The sequence below is a fragment of the Centruroides vittatus genome, unplaced genomic scaffold (assembly GCF_030686945.1).
Source record: "Centruroides vittatus isolate TY-2023 unplaced genomic scaffold, ASM3068694v2 contig_3125, whole genome shotgun sequence".
NCBI lineage: Eukaryota > Metazoa > Arthropoda > Arachnida > Scorpiones > Buthidae > Centruroides > Centruroides vittatus.
This window is the reverse complement of record NW_027122014.1, coordinates 36,458-52,306: the sequence shown is the minus strand read 5'-3', so window position 1 is coordinate 52,306 and position 15,849 is coordinate 36,458. Positions and strand designations below refer to the sequence as shown.

General features: G+C 30.9%; 1 protein-coding gene across 1 annotated transcript in view; it reads right to left on the bottom strand.

Annotated features, from left to right (window-relative positions):
- Window positions 1-14,823, bottom strand: part of LOC136973240 (mannose-P-dolichol utilization defect 1 protein-like) — a 32,108-nt gene extending 17,285 nt beyond the window's left edge. Inside the window, exons 1-3 of the mRNA XM_067267947.1 lie at window positions 14,685-14,823; window positions 10,634-10,699; window positions 5,590-5,722 (exon numbers count right to left, since the gene is read on the bottom strand). Coding sequence (XP_067124048.1) covers window positions 5,590-5,722; window positions 10,634-10,699; window positions 14,685-14,769 — 284 coding nt within the window. The 5' untranslated portion in view covers window positions 14,770-14,823. The remainder of the gene's footprint in view (window positions 1-5,589; window positions 5,723-10,633; window positions 10,700-14,684) is intronic.
- Between the last annotated feature and the right edge of the window lie 1,026 nt (window positions 14,824-15,849).

Sequence of the window (15,849 nt, the reverse complement as noted above, 5' to 3'; positions counted from 1 at the left end):
CAGAGCCAGCAGCCCTTCCAAGAAGGCCAGGAACACAATCGAGTTGAAGAAGGAAATCATTGAAAAATAGGAGGGCGACATTAAGATTGCTGAAATCGGTGTTTTTATATTCATTTTATATTAATTTCTTATTGTTTTTGGAATTAAAAATTATATTTATTCTCTATAAAATGTGTTTTTGGCATGTATTTTGGAGTGTCTAGAACGAATTAATCGAATTTACATTGATTCATATGGAAAAAATTGCCTCGGTTTTCGTCAGTTTTGGATTTTGCTGATTGTTTTCAGACGGATTATCGATGAAAACTTAGGTATCACTGTACATGTAATAACAAACTAACTCCATTTTTTTTCATGGATGGTACATCTTTGTTTCTCAGATGCAATTTTTGTTACTCCTTTATCAGCTTGAGTCTTTTTGATTATATTTTTCTTAGCTAAGATTTATCTACTGTAGACCTGTTAAAGTCATCTGCCTACAATATCAGACATCTTCCGCCCACTCTCTACCTTGGCCATTATCTCTTGCTTAGTTTCTATAGTGAACACAGTTCTTGACACTCCACTCTTTTTAGGTCCCATAATAATATCAGTTTTTGAAATAAAAAGTTCAGAAAAGCACTTACAAATATTCAGAGAACAGAAATTAACCAGTGCAGAAAAAGTTATGTATAGAACTGTGAAAGTCTTATTCCATAAACCATTTATAGATGCCATTAAAATACAGCTTTACAAATCTCAAATGCAGCATGACTTCTTGTGTTTGTTCTGTGAGGTGTTCGTTATCCAAACATAAAAATCTTTTGCGAAAGTGTTCATTGTTCGATTTGTTCACAGTCCAAACTATTCATTAACTGATAACCCACTTTATTTCATAACAATCTGAATAGACATCGTTCACAAAATCACAGAGATTCCTTAAATACCATTTACTCTTTCCAAACTGTATCACTATGAATTTTCATACACCACAGAAAGCTTGAATATTTTCATCAAATATGTATCTCCAAGAAAACAAACGGAGAATACATAGAACAAGAGCTAGATGTAAATTTTTATATGTGATTGACATCTTTCAAAAACTCACAAAGAAAGGTGGCAAAGCCAAACCTGATCTATCCAAACACCCATAAAAAGATAAGTTTGACGCACAAAAGTTTAGGTGCCATCACTAAACTGGTAAAGAGTTATTAAAGTATAAAAATAATGTAATGCAAAGATTTCAAATACAAAAATTTTGTCAATGTACAGAAAATGCTAGGTACAGGGTGTGTTTGCTTGTCCAGTTACACAAACTGGACAAGCAAACAATGATAAGGCAGAAACATCTCCACAGTTTGCACATATCATAAATGCAAGAGAAGAACATTAATTTTATTAACAATTTTAGAGAAATTGCAACTAAGGGTGTTTTGAATGATGCAGGTCTTTCTGATGAATATCCACATTTGAAGAATTGCATACTGTATAAGATTTTTGAATCTTGGAACCAAGAACTGAAAGTAGACAAATGATTGTAAACAAAGTATCCTTAGTGTGAAAAGTTAATGCACGTCAGCAGTCAGCATTTTCATATCTGTTATATTGGCCATGGACCTGAATTTTTGGCTGTCAACATATCTTTTTAACATCTTTCCGAAAGACCTGGTTTGGTTTTGCTACCTTTGTCCCCAAACAGTGTCATTTCCTTGTCAGTTATTATTTCAGATATAACATATTACTAATTTGCTAAAGTATTACAGAAAGTCAAGATCAGTTTGTAAACAATAAGATGGCAACATGAATAGTGAGTAAGAGAAGGAAATCTGTGATATGGGACATTTCTTATAGATAAAAACAAATCCTCTGAAATCATCCAAATTATCAATTAATTGAACCTAGTCTATTAGATGAAGATCAATACAACATACTTCAGTTTTAATTTTACAATTGCAGTTCATGAAAATTGCAAATGAGATGTTTGTAGACTATAATTGATAATGTGTTATAATAAGAGATATGCTGTACATTATATATATATATATGAATCCTGTGTAACAGAACAACCTGTAGTTGATAAATGAAAAGTAGCTGTCTGAATATTCTTCAAACAGTGTGTTTTCTGTAGATTTTACATCATGAAAGAGCAAGATAAATATCTTTAACTATTAAGACTTTACGATTAAGATTTAAAAACATCATTTAAGTAAACAGCTATGTTTTCTTGTCTGGAATATTTAATGTATGATAATATACACCCCCCACTACAGTAAGTTATGCAATCATAAAATTCTCTTCTTTTTTACGAAAAGAGATATTAATCAGTCTTTGTCCTATCCTTTATAATATCCTTTTTGTTTTTTTTTTCTTATATGGAAAGTTAAATCTTATTTTTTAGAATAAATAGAAATTTTTAATAAAAATTATTTTTGAGGCTATTTTTCCTCATTCTCAACTATATATAGTTTAAAAAAAAAATCAAAAACAACTTATTGTAAATTAAATAAATTTAAAACTTTGTTTGCTATACTAAATATATAGCCATTTAATTTATTTTATTAATGAAAATCTACATATTGAATTAGTAATGAGAAATGATATTTTCAAAAATGCCCTTTTTTTTAGATTTCAAAAGATCTGTTTATTCTTATTTTTAGCTAAATTAGTTTTAAAAGTTTGAAGTTTGTTTACTTTGATTTTCTAATAATTTAATAAATGGTTAACATAATTCATTATTACTATGTATGGAAATTAAATCCACAGTAATAAAGTGATTATAGTTGATTTCTGCTGAGCTTTAAAAGAATGACTACCTTTTTCTAAATTTTTAAGAATAAAATTGTTTTTACAGTTATTTCTTTATATATACAGTAATACATTGGTTTTCGTTGACTTCGGTTATCGTCGATTTTTTTCGTGAAAAATTTGCCTCGAATTTTGTTGGCGCGCCCAAATGACCTCCCTGCTAATTTTGCAAAAACAAAAGGTGACACATGCATTTTTATGCTCAGTGTTGCATCGTTTCTTGTTGTGTGAGCATTAGCCCATGCATCTAGCCAAACAACTCCTCTATGACAGCTGGATGGCCGAGAGGTCAAGGTGGCAGCCAACTGCTCTGGGGGATCTGGGATAGAATACGGACAAGTTGAAAAATCCCCAAGAATATTTTGGGTAATGGTCTGTCCAGATATGTCGAGCCCTGTCCCTCACCACCCGGCTGCCCCATTATGCCCCTGGCTGAACCCTTAATGGGCTTGCTAAAAGAGGCCCTCTTAGTGCCCACAGGGCAAAAAGAGTCTAAAAAAAGCCAAACAAGTCCATTGCTTTCCTTTCAGCTCAATCATGGGACCAAAGAAAGTTTCCATAGCCGGCAGCCCTTCGAATGTCATGTTAAATGTTCATTTATTCATTACATTAGTGTTTTATATTCATTTTATATTAAATTCTTATTGTTTTTAGTATTAAACACTATATTTATTCTCTATAAAATATGCTTTTGGTATGTATTTCAGAGTGCCTAGAACGAATTAATTGGATTTACATTGATTCCTATGGAAATAATTGCATCGGTTTTGGATTTTGCCGATTGTTTTCGGACAGATTATCGACGAAAACAGAAGTATCACTGTATTTCTATTATTTTTATAATTTTGTCCTTATATCATTTTGCCTTCCTTATTTTATTTTTTATATATTTCTTGTTATTTATTATATAATTTTTATTGTATTTACCGTATTTTACGGACTATAAGACGCACTTTTTTCTTCGAAAAATTGCCTCCAAAATTCAGGTGCGTCTTATAAGTATTTTTTTTAAAAATTGCTTAAAAATTAAGGTGCGTCTTATAGTCCATAGCGTCTTATAATCCGTAAAATACGGTATTTTTGTTGTTAATTTTAATTGTATTTTATTGTAATCTTGGGTAATTTTGTTATATGGGAGTGGAAATTCCATTGTCCATCGACAGTTCCAATTAAATGTAAAATAAATAAATAAATTTTATTTTCACATGTGGCAAGTTTTTCTTAACAATAAAAATTCACTTTGATCAAAATAATGATAAATCAAACTTTTATGAAGGACTCTGATCACTTCTGTTTACAACTACTTTTATCATTGTATTTATTTGAACAAAGCAAATTTTCCACCTTTTATAATCTTCTGATACAGTAAATTATATCAGAACATTATAAAAATTTAATTATACTGTAGCTGGGTTAGATACTAACTAGATAATTTCATATATAATAAATTAATTAATATAACATTAGTACAAATTTTTTCATCATAAATTATAATTATGTAGTAAATCATTTAATTAATGACAATTTCGCCACTTGATTTATCTTCTAAAAATCATAATTAATTTCAATATATTTTATATAATGAATATTAGTATCAATTTAAAAAAAAATAATTCATAATAAATTTTTTAAAAGTGATATTCTCTGAAAAACTAAACAACTGGTTTAAAAAGTGATTTGAAATGAGAAGAAAATACCTTGTATTTTGAACAATTCTAATTTTGAATGTTTCAGTGTTCGAACACTAAATTTTATAGAAATTCAATCCATAGTTCAAATGATGCTTCAAGTCGCATGTGCAGTGAAAAAAAGCAATTGCTGTTTAAATGCCACGTGTTGTGTGCACAAGTCATCTCTCATGTTTTCAGTGCTTTTTTTCATTTTATTTTTGATTATATAAAGAATGATTCTCTGAATAATTTCAACCATAAAAGTGCATACAAACATATGTTGTAAGCATAGTTGTAATAACTTGAAAATAACTGCCACTAATTGGATTAATCACAATCAATGTGGTGAAGGATAGGATTCTATCCTTCATCATATTGATTGGCATGAACATTCACAAATACCAGGATTGTGTCAAATTATTTTACAGGATGCAATAATGTGATTCCCTAATTGATAAAAATTTTCAATGGAGACACATTAAACATCCTGTAACTTTAAAACTATGCTGTTTTGAACATTCATTCATTCATATCCACTTTATGGATGAAATTATTTGAAGAAGTGTGTGAAAGTAATGAAGCTTAATTATTGTATATCAACAACTGAAGTGGGGGAAAAAAAACTTATCTTGAAGCATGGAAATGATACATGCATGGCAGATCTGGCAGCCATGTTTAAGATGCTAAAGTCAAAAGTGTGCAATCAGTACAGTATGCAATTTTCATTTCATTATATATTATTTATGTATTTTGTTTATTGTTTTCATGTTTTATTATTTAGGGCATTTAATTGTGTTATTTTTATGAATATTATGAGTATTTGCTTTTTAAGTTTATTGAAATGGGTATTGTTTATGGTCTGACAACAAATTAATTCACTTTCCATTATTTTTAAAGGCGAAATTGATATGGACTTCAAACAATTCAGAGTTTGAATGGCCTCCTGAAACAAATTAAATTTGAAGTATGAGGCACCACTATACAGTACATCAACAAAAATTAAACATAATTGATGGTACCACATAGTAATATAAGTTCTTCCAATACCTGCAGGAATATAATATTTTATCTTATCTGTAAAATATCTGGAAAATTAAATATAAATATTACAAATTCAATAAAAATTTTCACTTACCTAAATGGAAATTGCTTTTTATAACTGTATGAAGTAGTAGCTGTCATGCTAATTAATTCTAAAAGAACACCATAAAAACTGATTCCTTCACTACTTTTTGCATTGTATAATTTCAATATTTGAGGTACTTTGACTAAAATATAAAAAATTGAAAGTTTAATTAAACTAAAATCACTTAATTCTAAGTATACAAATTCATGACAAATTTATTGTAATAATACTGTAAAACTTTACTCAAAGTACTTAAAATTCAGTTACACATTTACAAAATTTTATAAAACAGACATAACTAACAACAGAAAGCAATAAAATATTTTAAAAAATCAATAAATTTAAATATAAATCAAAACAGCATATTCTCTTTTCATTAATGATTTAATTATTTCATACATATATATATGTGGAATATGAAATATGAGGGTGGATCCAAAGAAAAGGTTACAAGGGTAATAAAAAAATTATTTATTAATAATAGACAGAAAATACAAAAGGGAATTAAGAGGCATAGTTGCCAATCACTTTTCCACATAATCACCAAATCTATTTAGGCATTTATCTGAACACAGGACCGACTTGTTAGAAATCACGTCCCTGCCCATTGAGCCAGTTCTCGGCAGCTGTTTTCACATCACCGAAGAGAACCTTGTTCCAGATAAGTGTTTCTTCATTTTTAGAAAAAGGAAATAGTCACTGGGTGCCAAATCTGGGCTGTATGGGGGTGGCTCTAGACTTCCAACTTGAACTTTTGCAGCAATTGTTGAGTTTTGCAAGCAGTATAGGGCCTGGCATTGTCATGCAGGAGGATGACACCATCACTCAACATGCCAGGGCGTTTGCGTCAGATGCCCATAAGAAACAAATCACAGCTCACACCTCCAAGCGTGACCACTTTTCTAAGCATCTTGACATTTCAATCACTCTGACATGTCAGTGAACTTACACTACCTACCCGCACAACCGCTGTAAGACAACTAGTACCATCTGTCTCCACTCTTAGAAAAAAATATTCCCTCCACATTAATTACTTTTCAAATGCCGCTGCTTGTAATCTATTTTTTTAATCTACCTATGTATTAATTTATGTATTTATATAAATAAGGATTAAAAGTAGAACATGCTAAAGATAAAAAAATAAATAAATGTTTTGATTTTACATTAATCTGCAATAGTCTATAATAATAATCTTAATAATCCAACATTGAAGAGAGTTACCATTCTCATGAACTAATTTTCAAGAATTATTGTTTTCTGATTTAAATAAATTTTTTCATTCAAACAAGTTAATGACTTATGTAATTGAAATCTGAACAATTACATATAAAAAGAAACTATCTTTATAGTTTCTTAGTACTAAAATATTTTAAAATACTCATAAATATTTATTATATTCACAACAGATCTTTATGGGTATCTCATATAATAGATACCCATAACGTTCTGGATAGTTTTTAAAATTTTTATTACGTAAAAATTACTTATGGTAAGGTACAGTACATGGCTAGTAAACATCACATTTAAGAATGTTTGTAGTCTTTCTCTATAATTCAGTCATCCAACTTCAACATGACTCCCATTAGTAAGATGCTAGAAAATGTCCTGCTTTTGTTGCAAAAAAATACACAATTTCTTGGTTTTGTTTATTTTATGTTTATTGTATTATTTATTTTAATTCATTGTTATTTATTTTATTTCACATATTCTCTTCTGTTCCCCATGGATACCCAACATGGACATCCACGAGGAGGGAAATGGGAAACTTGCCTCTCCCTGAGATCAAGTAAAAAATTCCACAAAATGTAATTGTAAAAGTGATTGAGGTAAATAACCTTTTACCCTTGACAATGGGATGCTTTCATGTAATACTGTATTCTATAATCTACTTGTAAAAATCTCCAACAATTAAATAATTAAATCATTGCAATATTTTGAAGAAATTTATAATAGCTGCTGCCAGGGTCATTAACATCCAAATAATAATATTTTATATAAATATATACATATACAATGATTTAGAAACTAAATCACTATGGCAGACTTTATATCCTAACCTACCTTAGAAATTCTATAATAGGAAAACCTACTGATGTTCCAATTAAGACTATCAAACTATAAACCCAGGTTTGTCTTATAACGATATCTGTTTTAATCAGTAGGTAAAGTTCTGTTGGCAAAATAAATTTTTACTTGTTTTGCATTTTAGAATTAAAACATCCCCTCATCTGGTTACAAAAATACATAAAATATATTCGACATTAGCAATTTTAAAATGAATGAAATAAAAATTAAACCGTAAACAAGGAACACTCCAGTTTTTACATATACACCTCTCACTAATATTATAATACAGGGGTGGGCAAGCAAGAGTTCAGTGGGAGCCGAAATGTAGGTTTTGCAAAATGCATGTGAGCCGCAGTTCTGTATTGTCGTGGTGAATAGTCTGGTAAGGCACGCGATTTTATTATATAATATAAAACAAATACTGAATTTTTTAACAAACATATTTTCACAAAATTATAAAAATAAAATTGTAAAAACAATAATAAAAAATGGAAATTAACACTTTCAGCAAGAGCCGCATTTGCCCATGTCTGTTATAATACATTCCTCAAACCATTTTGAGGAGTGTACTATGTGTGTTTAATTTGGGGATACTATAGATTACTATCTATGGAATTTCGGGACTTTGAGTATATATCTGAACTGAGGGGACCGAGACGAGTTCAATGATACCCTACTTTTGGACCGAAGACGAAAAATGAGAAAGTTATCATAGTTTTTAAGGTATCATACTTTTTTAATGCTTTCATACAGACTGCACTGTAGTTGCTAGTGCTACATCTCGTGGTAAAGTCTGCAAACAAATTTTTAAAAAAACACGCTGAAAGGCAAGAAATTGCACGAACAGTCGAATGCCATTTCCTTTTTTCTTTTGTTCAAGCATCTCGACTCTCAATTGCGATAGCGCAGTCAGCTCGTAGTACTAGCCAACCGCGAGCGATAGCGAGACTGAGGGGGCCATAGCCCCCAAGATTGACTAGCAAGGATGTGCGAAAAGGACTTAACTCCAACTGTAGACGATCAGTGTGCTCATGGATCAACATATGCCATTATTGAAGGTATATATGGCCAACTTGCCGGACTGCCTGTTAAACACGCTATAGGCTTAGCGGAGAGAGCGACGTGACTCCCGATCATCGCGCGATCGCCGAAAAAAGTATGATAACTTTCTTATTTTTTTGTCTCCGGCCCAAAAGTAAGGTACCGTTGAACTCGTTTCAGTCCCCTCAGTTCGGATATATACTCAAAGTCCCGAAATTCCATAGATAGTAATCTATAGTACACCCTTTAATTTTTATTATATTTATTACTTTGTCATTTTAAATTTGCTAATGTCAAGTATATTTTGCCAATGGAACTTTATCTCCTGATTAAAACAGACATAGTTATAAGACAAACCTGGGTTTACTGTTTGATAGTCTTAATTGGAACACCAGTAGGTTTTCTAAATTTATAAAATAGTATTTTTTAATTCATAACTATTTCTGCTCTTACTATCACATGATACATACCACCCAAAAATATTTGATGGATTTACATGTAGTGCCATCTATTGGAACAAAACTTTAAAAAATAATAAACTAAATATAATGCATAAAATAAAGGATATAAATCAAAAAAACAAATATTATATTCACTTAATAATTGTAACAATGATATAGCATGAAGTAGACACACTATGAAACTATGAGCACTAAGTTTTTGCTCTATCACACACTATTCATACAAAAAATACACTTACGTAAAAACCAGATAACCGGAGTGGTTAGTATTCGGGTCGCAAACGTTTTCGTAGCCTCGTCTAGGCTCTTCTTCAGGCTTTGTAATAATAAATCTATGCCGATCGTTGAATTTCGAATATATTCCTTTTGGACAGAACCGTGTTTCGAATTCTGCCACATGAAAACGTTCCAACATATTTTCAAATGAAACAATCGTTGGTCCGTGCAGCGCGCATGCGCTTCGAAGTGGTGATGATGTTAATGTTTAAAAATTATCTTCCAGCAGGATCTGCCATGCTGCTGAAAGGGCCAACTCGTATTTAAAATTGATGCACGTGGTGTTACATCCTGCTCTGTATATTTCCATAGCTTCCAATAATTTGAGATGTTCCGGGTGGTTAGTAGTGAGGATAATGCGGGCTGCGCTAAAGTCCGCCGTGACTTCTTGATCGGTGGCATATGTTGAGAGAGCTGTTGTGAGCCTTTTGTGTAGTATGTCCGCCTTATGTTCTTTAATTCTTATCCCCATTGTACGTTTCATGTCAGAGTACTCTAACAAGTCAATAGTATGATAAGTCCTCCATAGAGCCAAAACTTAGTGTTCATAGTTTCATATTGTAACTTAAGGACAAAAAGCAATTCACCAATCTAGACATACTATATTATTACTTTGATGAGTAGCACATAGTACTTACCTGTATGGAGTCAAAACTGTTACACTATTTCCAGTTTCCTATAAAACTCCTCCTGGGAGGCATCTCCTTGACAGACTGCCCATGTGTCGCATTGCCGTGACCAAATAAACCAAATTAATTGTAATAATTTTTCTATAAACTTGCTATTAACAGGACATACTTCCCATGTAATTTATGGGCATTCTTATAATGTTCTTAAAATGGGTTTTACCACATATATTTTTGAAATTTACAGTTAATAATGCTGAGTATAAAATTATTGCAAGGGGTACTTTATAAACCTGGGCGAAGCCGGGCATAACAAGCTAATAAATATTGTGATGATTGTTTTTTTAACTGTAATATAAATAAATACTAATTGTATGACATTTTAGTATTTTGTAACTCCTAATGCTTTGAAATAATAATTGTGATTATGAGTCCCCTAGATTCAACACCCATATGATAAAGAAACATTTTTTCACCCACAGGTTAAAAGGTTAAATTTATAAAAAATTCATATTAAATCCATAAACTTAATATAATGATGTAACTGTATAAATATAATATAAATTAAGACATATAACATACCTAGAGTAGAAGCAGCTACAATTCCAGAACCAAGGAGTTTGGATATAATAATTTTCAGACAGTCCGCTATAAAAATATTAAAAATATAACCTTTTTTACATAATCATTTATTCATATGATTTATTTTTATTGAATCAACACATACACACATGCATATATATATATTAAAATTGATTATATATTAAAATTATTTTACATTTCAAACTTCAAGAAATTACATTATATATCTGACTGTTGTAGCAATGACTAAATATTAAAAAAAATAAATAGCCTGAAATATAGACACAACTACAAATATGATTAGTTGTGAGGAAATCCGTAGAGCAGTGTGGTCTCTGTTCTTTTTGTAAACAAATAAATATAATCACAGAGACAGTTATGCTCTATGGCAATGGTATTCAAACATTTTAACAGCGCGACCCCAAATGGGGTCGTGACCCATAGATTGAATACCACTGCTCTATGGGTTTCATCACAACCTAGTACAAATTAAATCAGGTAGAAGGTCTCAGCACAAGCAACAAAACACCAGCATTGTGATTAAAATAATCAAAGATTACTGTCACTAGACTGGGAGTCTCCTGAATCCTTTGCAAACATCTAAACAAAAGTAATGTGGAAGTAGTGACTATAAAATCACCCAATGATGTATGACAAGATTAAAAATGTAAAAGAACTGATATCAAAAGATGCAACAAAGTGGCATCTCTCACCCCAATCAGAACAGATGGAAGGACAGAGTACTGGCAGCAAATATTGCACACTTAAGACAGAATGTCTGAGTATAAAAACAATCTCAAATGGGGAAAAATTATCTACAGGAAACAGAAAAGAAAGCTGCTCTCAATGAAAAGATGCCACAATTCTGATAAAAAAATACAAGATATTTACCATTTAGAATGACTGAGTTGATCACTACCAATCCCAAATATCTGGTATAAATAAAAAAAGTGAAGGAAACAAACTAAATCCTTAGATATGTCTTATTTCTTCCCTACGGTCATGAGCCTCCCCCTGAAAACTCCAGATTAAGCTTCTCACCAAGTCTTGGCTGTTTATACCATACAAATTTCCAACTTTTCCTTTTAATACTTTTAAATATCTGTCATTACTTCCAAATTAGCTGTTTTTATTTACTGTTATTTTGGTCTTATGCTTTTTACCATTTTTTGTTGATACCTTATTACCTTATCTGACTTCTATTTTAGTTTTTTTTATTTTGTTTCTTAGTTTATACTCTGATAATATTTTTTCATCTTTATTATAATTTTTGTATTTACATGAAAAATTATTAATTTAAAAATATCTGTTAAGTTGTTAAAGAAATGTTTGAATTTGTATTGTTGGTTAGAATCAAAAAGTTATTCAAATTGTCAGAAAATTAAATGTTGTTGATCTGTAGATGGGATTTAAAATCCCAAAAAGTGCTGAATCCGAATAAATATCCTCAACTTCTTTAAATAATTAAAAACATAAAAATTCAACGATGTTTAATGTTTGAATATTTTTGTTTTATTTAACATTAATAATTGTAAATATTCAATTTTTGGAAAAGCAACCTGACAAAGGTAATTAATTAAATAATTTTATCAGATATTTCCAGTTTAATAAACCTTTTTTACTTCTCTAAAAGATTATATGTATGTTGTTGATTGAGTGATCTACTGAAGCAGTTACTTTACGAATCTTCGGAATCAATGTTAAATGCAGAATCAATGGGAAAGTCCATAAATAATAAATAAAATTGAAGTAAACGTGACTATATTTTTAAAAACAAAAGTAGCAAATAACATCACTCATTAAATAATAAAGTAACGAATAGTAGAAATGCAAAAATCATGTATTTTTAATTCTCTAAAGTAGAAAAATGTCAAGTACATTGTATCAACTGAATAAAAGTTAATGATGAAAAATGCCAAGTGGTCGAGTGATTGCACTACATTGTGTTTGAACAAAAAGAAAAAAAGGTTCTAATTAGAAAGATCAGAAATACCTAGTTATTATCTGAATGTAAATTATAACAATTATAAATTTATTACAGTAAGAATCTGTTTCATTTAAATTGCTTAGTAATATTGAAATTATAAAACAAAATCAGTTTTTACCAAATTAAAATAAAAATTTGTCAACAAATATAAACCTAGAAAGTAAACATCTTTTGCAATTTTATTAACAGTAAAAAAAAATTAAAGGAAACTAAAATGTTTATTTCTTAAAATGTTTTTTAATATACAGTACATAGTAACTAATTCAAATAGTTCTGAACTGAAAAATAAACACACATTATCTTATCTCTCTTTATACAAGTTTATTTAATATATACCAGTAATGGATCCAGAGGTACTGTACTTGAATAAGTCTAACTTGAAAATGAAAAGTATTTGAATAATTACTATACCTTTTATTAACATGTGCACAGGAGGAAACACAAACATTACAAATTTTAGGAATAAAGAACTAGTCAGAATGTGTACAATTCTATTGTGGATGGTGCAATAAATGATTTTAAAAACATTTTGTAATTTGAACAAATAAATTTTAATTTTTTTTGTATCGACTGAAAGGGCTTAAGACCCTGTAGCGCCCTTGTATCCATCACTGATATATATTATGCAATTTAGCATCAATGGATCAAGTTACAAAATTATCAGTATAAATTTTAATTTATAGTAATGTTCAAAATCTCAATAATTTTATTATTTTAAATTATATAATTTTGGTTCAATATAATACAAAAAACTTACATTATGGTACTGCTTTACTACGTATGTTATATATTATAAGAAGATTTCAACCGTATGTGTTTGGCGTGGACAGTCCACTTTTAAAGGGTTCTGTCCATGTGACCACCATGCTTGGCATTTGTCCATTTTTTTTCGCCAATAATTCCAATTTCCATTTTCTTACAATTATGGCTTTTTGGATAATTTTTTCATATACAGTTAAACTTCTCTAACTCAAAGCTCCAAGGGACAGGAAAGAACTTCGAGCTACAGACGATTTGAGTCAGAGAACAATAGAATAAAAAATGCCACTTCTGAATAGAATTGTACTTTTATTATATAAAGAATCTTCAATACTGATTTTTTTTGTTTTAAACAACCTGCGTAATGCTTTTCAGTAAACTGTTTAATGTAATTAACAAAATTGAACAGTTTGGCAGGTACTGTACATCTTGTTGAGATAAAACAAGAGGACCTCTTGCTTTGGACTGGAACATTGTCTGAAAATTGGTATTGGAGAGTAGATACAACTAATTGTCTAAAAATTTCAAGAAAATCTGATAACTAGGATCACTCCGGATGGAAGAAATATTAATATTTGAGTCAGGGAAGTCAAACATAAATCAGCAGGGCCATGAAAAACTTTGACTCTAAGATAATCTGAGTTAAGAAACTCAGGTTGGAGACATTAAATCCGTACGCTACTCCATCGAGACATACAGAGTGCTTCATTTTCATTGCATTAAAGAAATATTTGAGTTAGAGAAGTTTTACTGTATACGAATCCACTAATCCTTTTTTTCTTGTTGTTATCGTTAATTGTCAATATTCTTCAGAGTGCTGTATATTTTTTTCCTTGTCTGTTGCAAAAAGCAAAAGAAAAAAATACAAAACACTTTTGAAGGATTTTTTATACAAAGTAATAATGTTTATGAAAAACTGTTTACACAATCACACAAGAAGAATCAACGACCCCACTGAGGGGTCTTATTTAGGGGAATCGCCGTTCTACACTTCACTACATTAGTACAATGAGTGCGAAATGATCAAAAGTACAAAATAGATGTGATAAAATAATCTTGTATCATATTTAACAATTTATTTTATCATTTCTGTAGACATTGTACTTGAGAATTCCATCAAAATTGTCAAAACAGTTATATTTTGATTAAAATTTTGGCTGTCAGCTCTTTTCAAAATCACATGTACTGTATGTGTGTGTTCAGACACATACAGTGTTATGTAAACATATATTTTATATAGTAATAATATACTCTGTTATTACTAATAACAAAATAAAAAATCATTTAAACTTTCTTAACCCATACCATTGGAAATGTCGCCTGAAGATAAATGTTTCAGACATTGTGCAGGAATTAAAGAGGATAGAAGATCTCCGACGTATATCGCCATAGAAACGATGTAATCAACATATGATCACGCTATTCGTTTACGCAAGCGCATTTCAGTTTTGACCGCGAGTAGCCGGGCTCCCTCTTTGTACTCCAATAAAAACACAACTGGTCGTATTTAGAATATAAATAATTTATATAGAGATATAGTTATGTTTAAATCATTATAAAATTCATTAAAAAATTTAAAAGGAATTAATATAACTTTATGCTCTGCATTGAATCTATTTTCTATATTTGTTGTTATTATTTTTTTTTGTAACTCTTTCCGCCCTGTGGGCACTAAGAGGGCCTCATATAGCAAGCCCATTATGGATTCGGCCAAGCCCGCAATGGGGCGGCCGGGTGGTGAGGGACGGGGACCGACATATCCAAACGGACCACCCACCGAAAAATTCCTAGGTATTTTTCGACGCGTCCGGATTCGATGCCGGGTCCCCCAGGGCGGTAGGCTGCTAACCTTGACCGCTCAACCATCCGGCCGCTTTATTATTAATATTATACAGGATTATGTTTCAATACACTATTTTTCCTGGACGCTCTATCCCGCATATGTCGGGCCCCGTCCCTCACCACCCGGCCGCCTCTTTGTGGGTCTGGCCGAACCCATAAGCTTGCTAAAAGAGACCCTCTTAGTACCCACAGGGCGAAAAGAGTTGATATATTTATATATATAAATTGGCACATGTTTAATTATGTTGTCACAAGTTTTAAGTTACGAAAGTGTTTTATGTTCATTTCTCAATACAGACTTAAATCTAAATACAATTTACGTATAGGTCGGCGACTATGCATAATCACCGGATTAACAGTAGCGCGTTATCCTATGGACAAAAAAGTAATTGCCTAGGGTCTTTGTTAATAGGTGACCCAAACCAATCTTTTACAAATTCATTACTGTAGTACAGTGGGCGTGCCGTGACGTTTGATGATAGGAAAGCTGTGTTTCTGTAAGAAGCCGACTTCCAGGGGCAATCAGTTAATTGCGCGTCAGTAATGATCTAGAATCCATTCGTACGTGCGTGGTGGGATTGTCGAAGATTATATCAATCTCCGTTCTTTCTTTCGTCCATTTGATTGG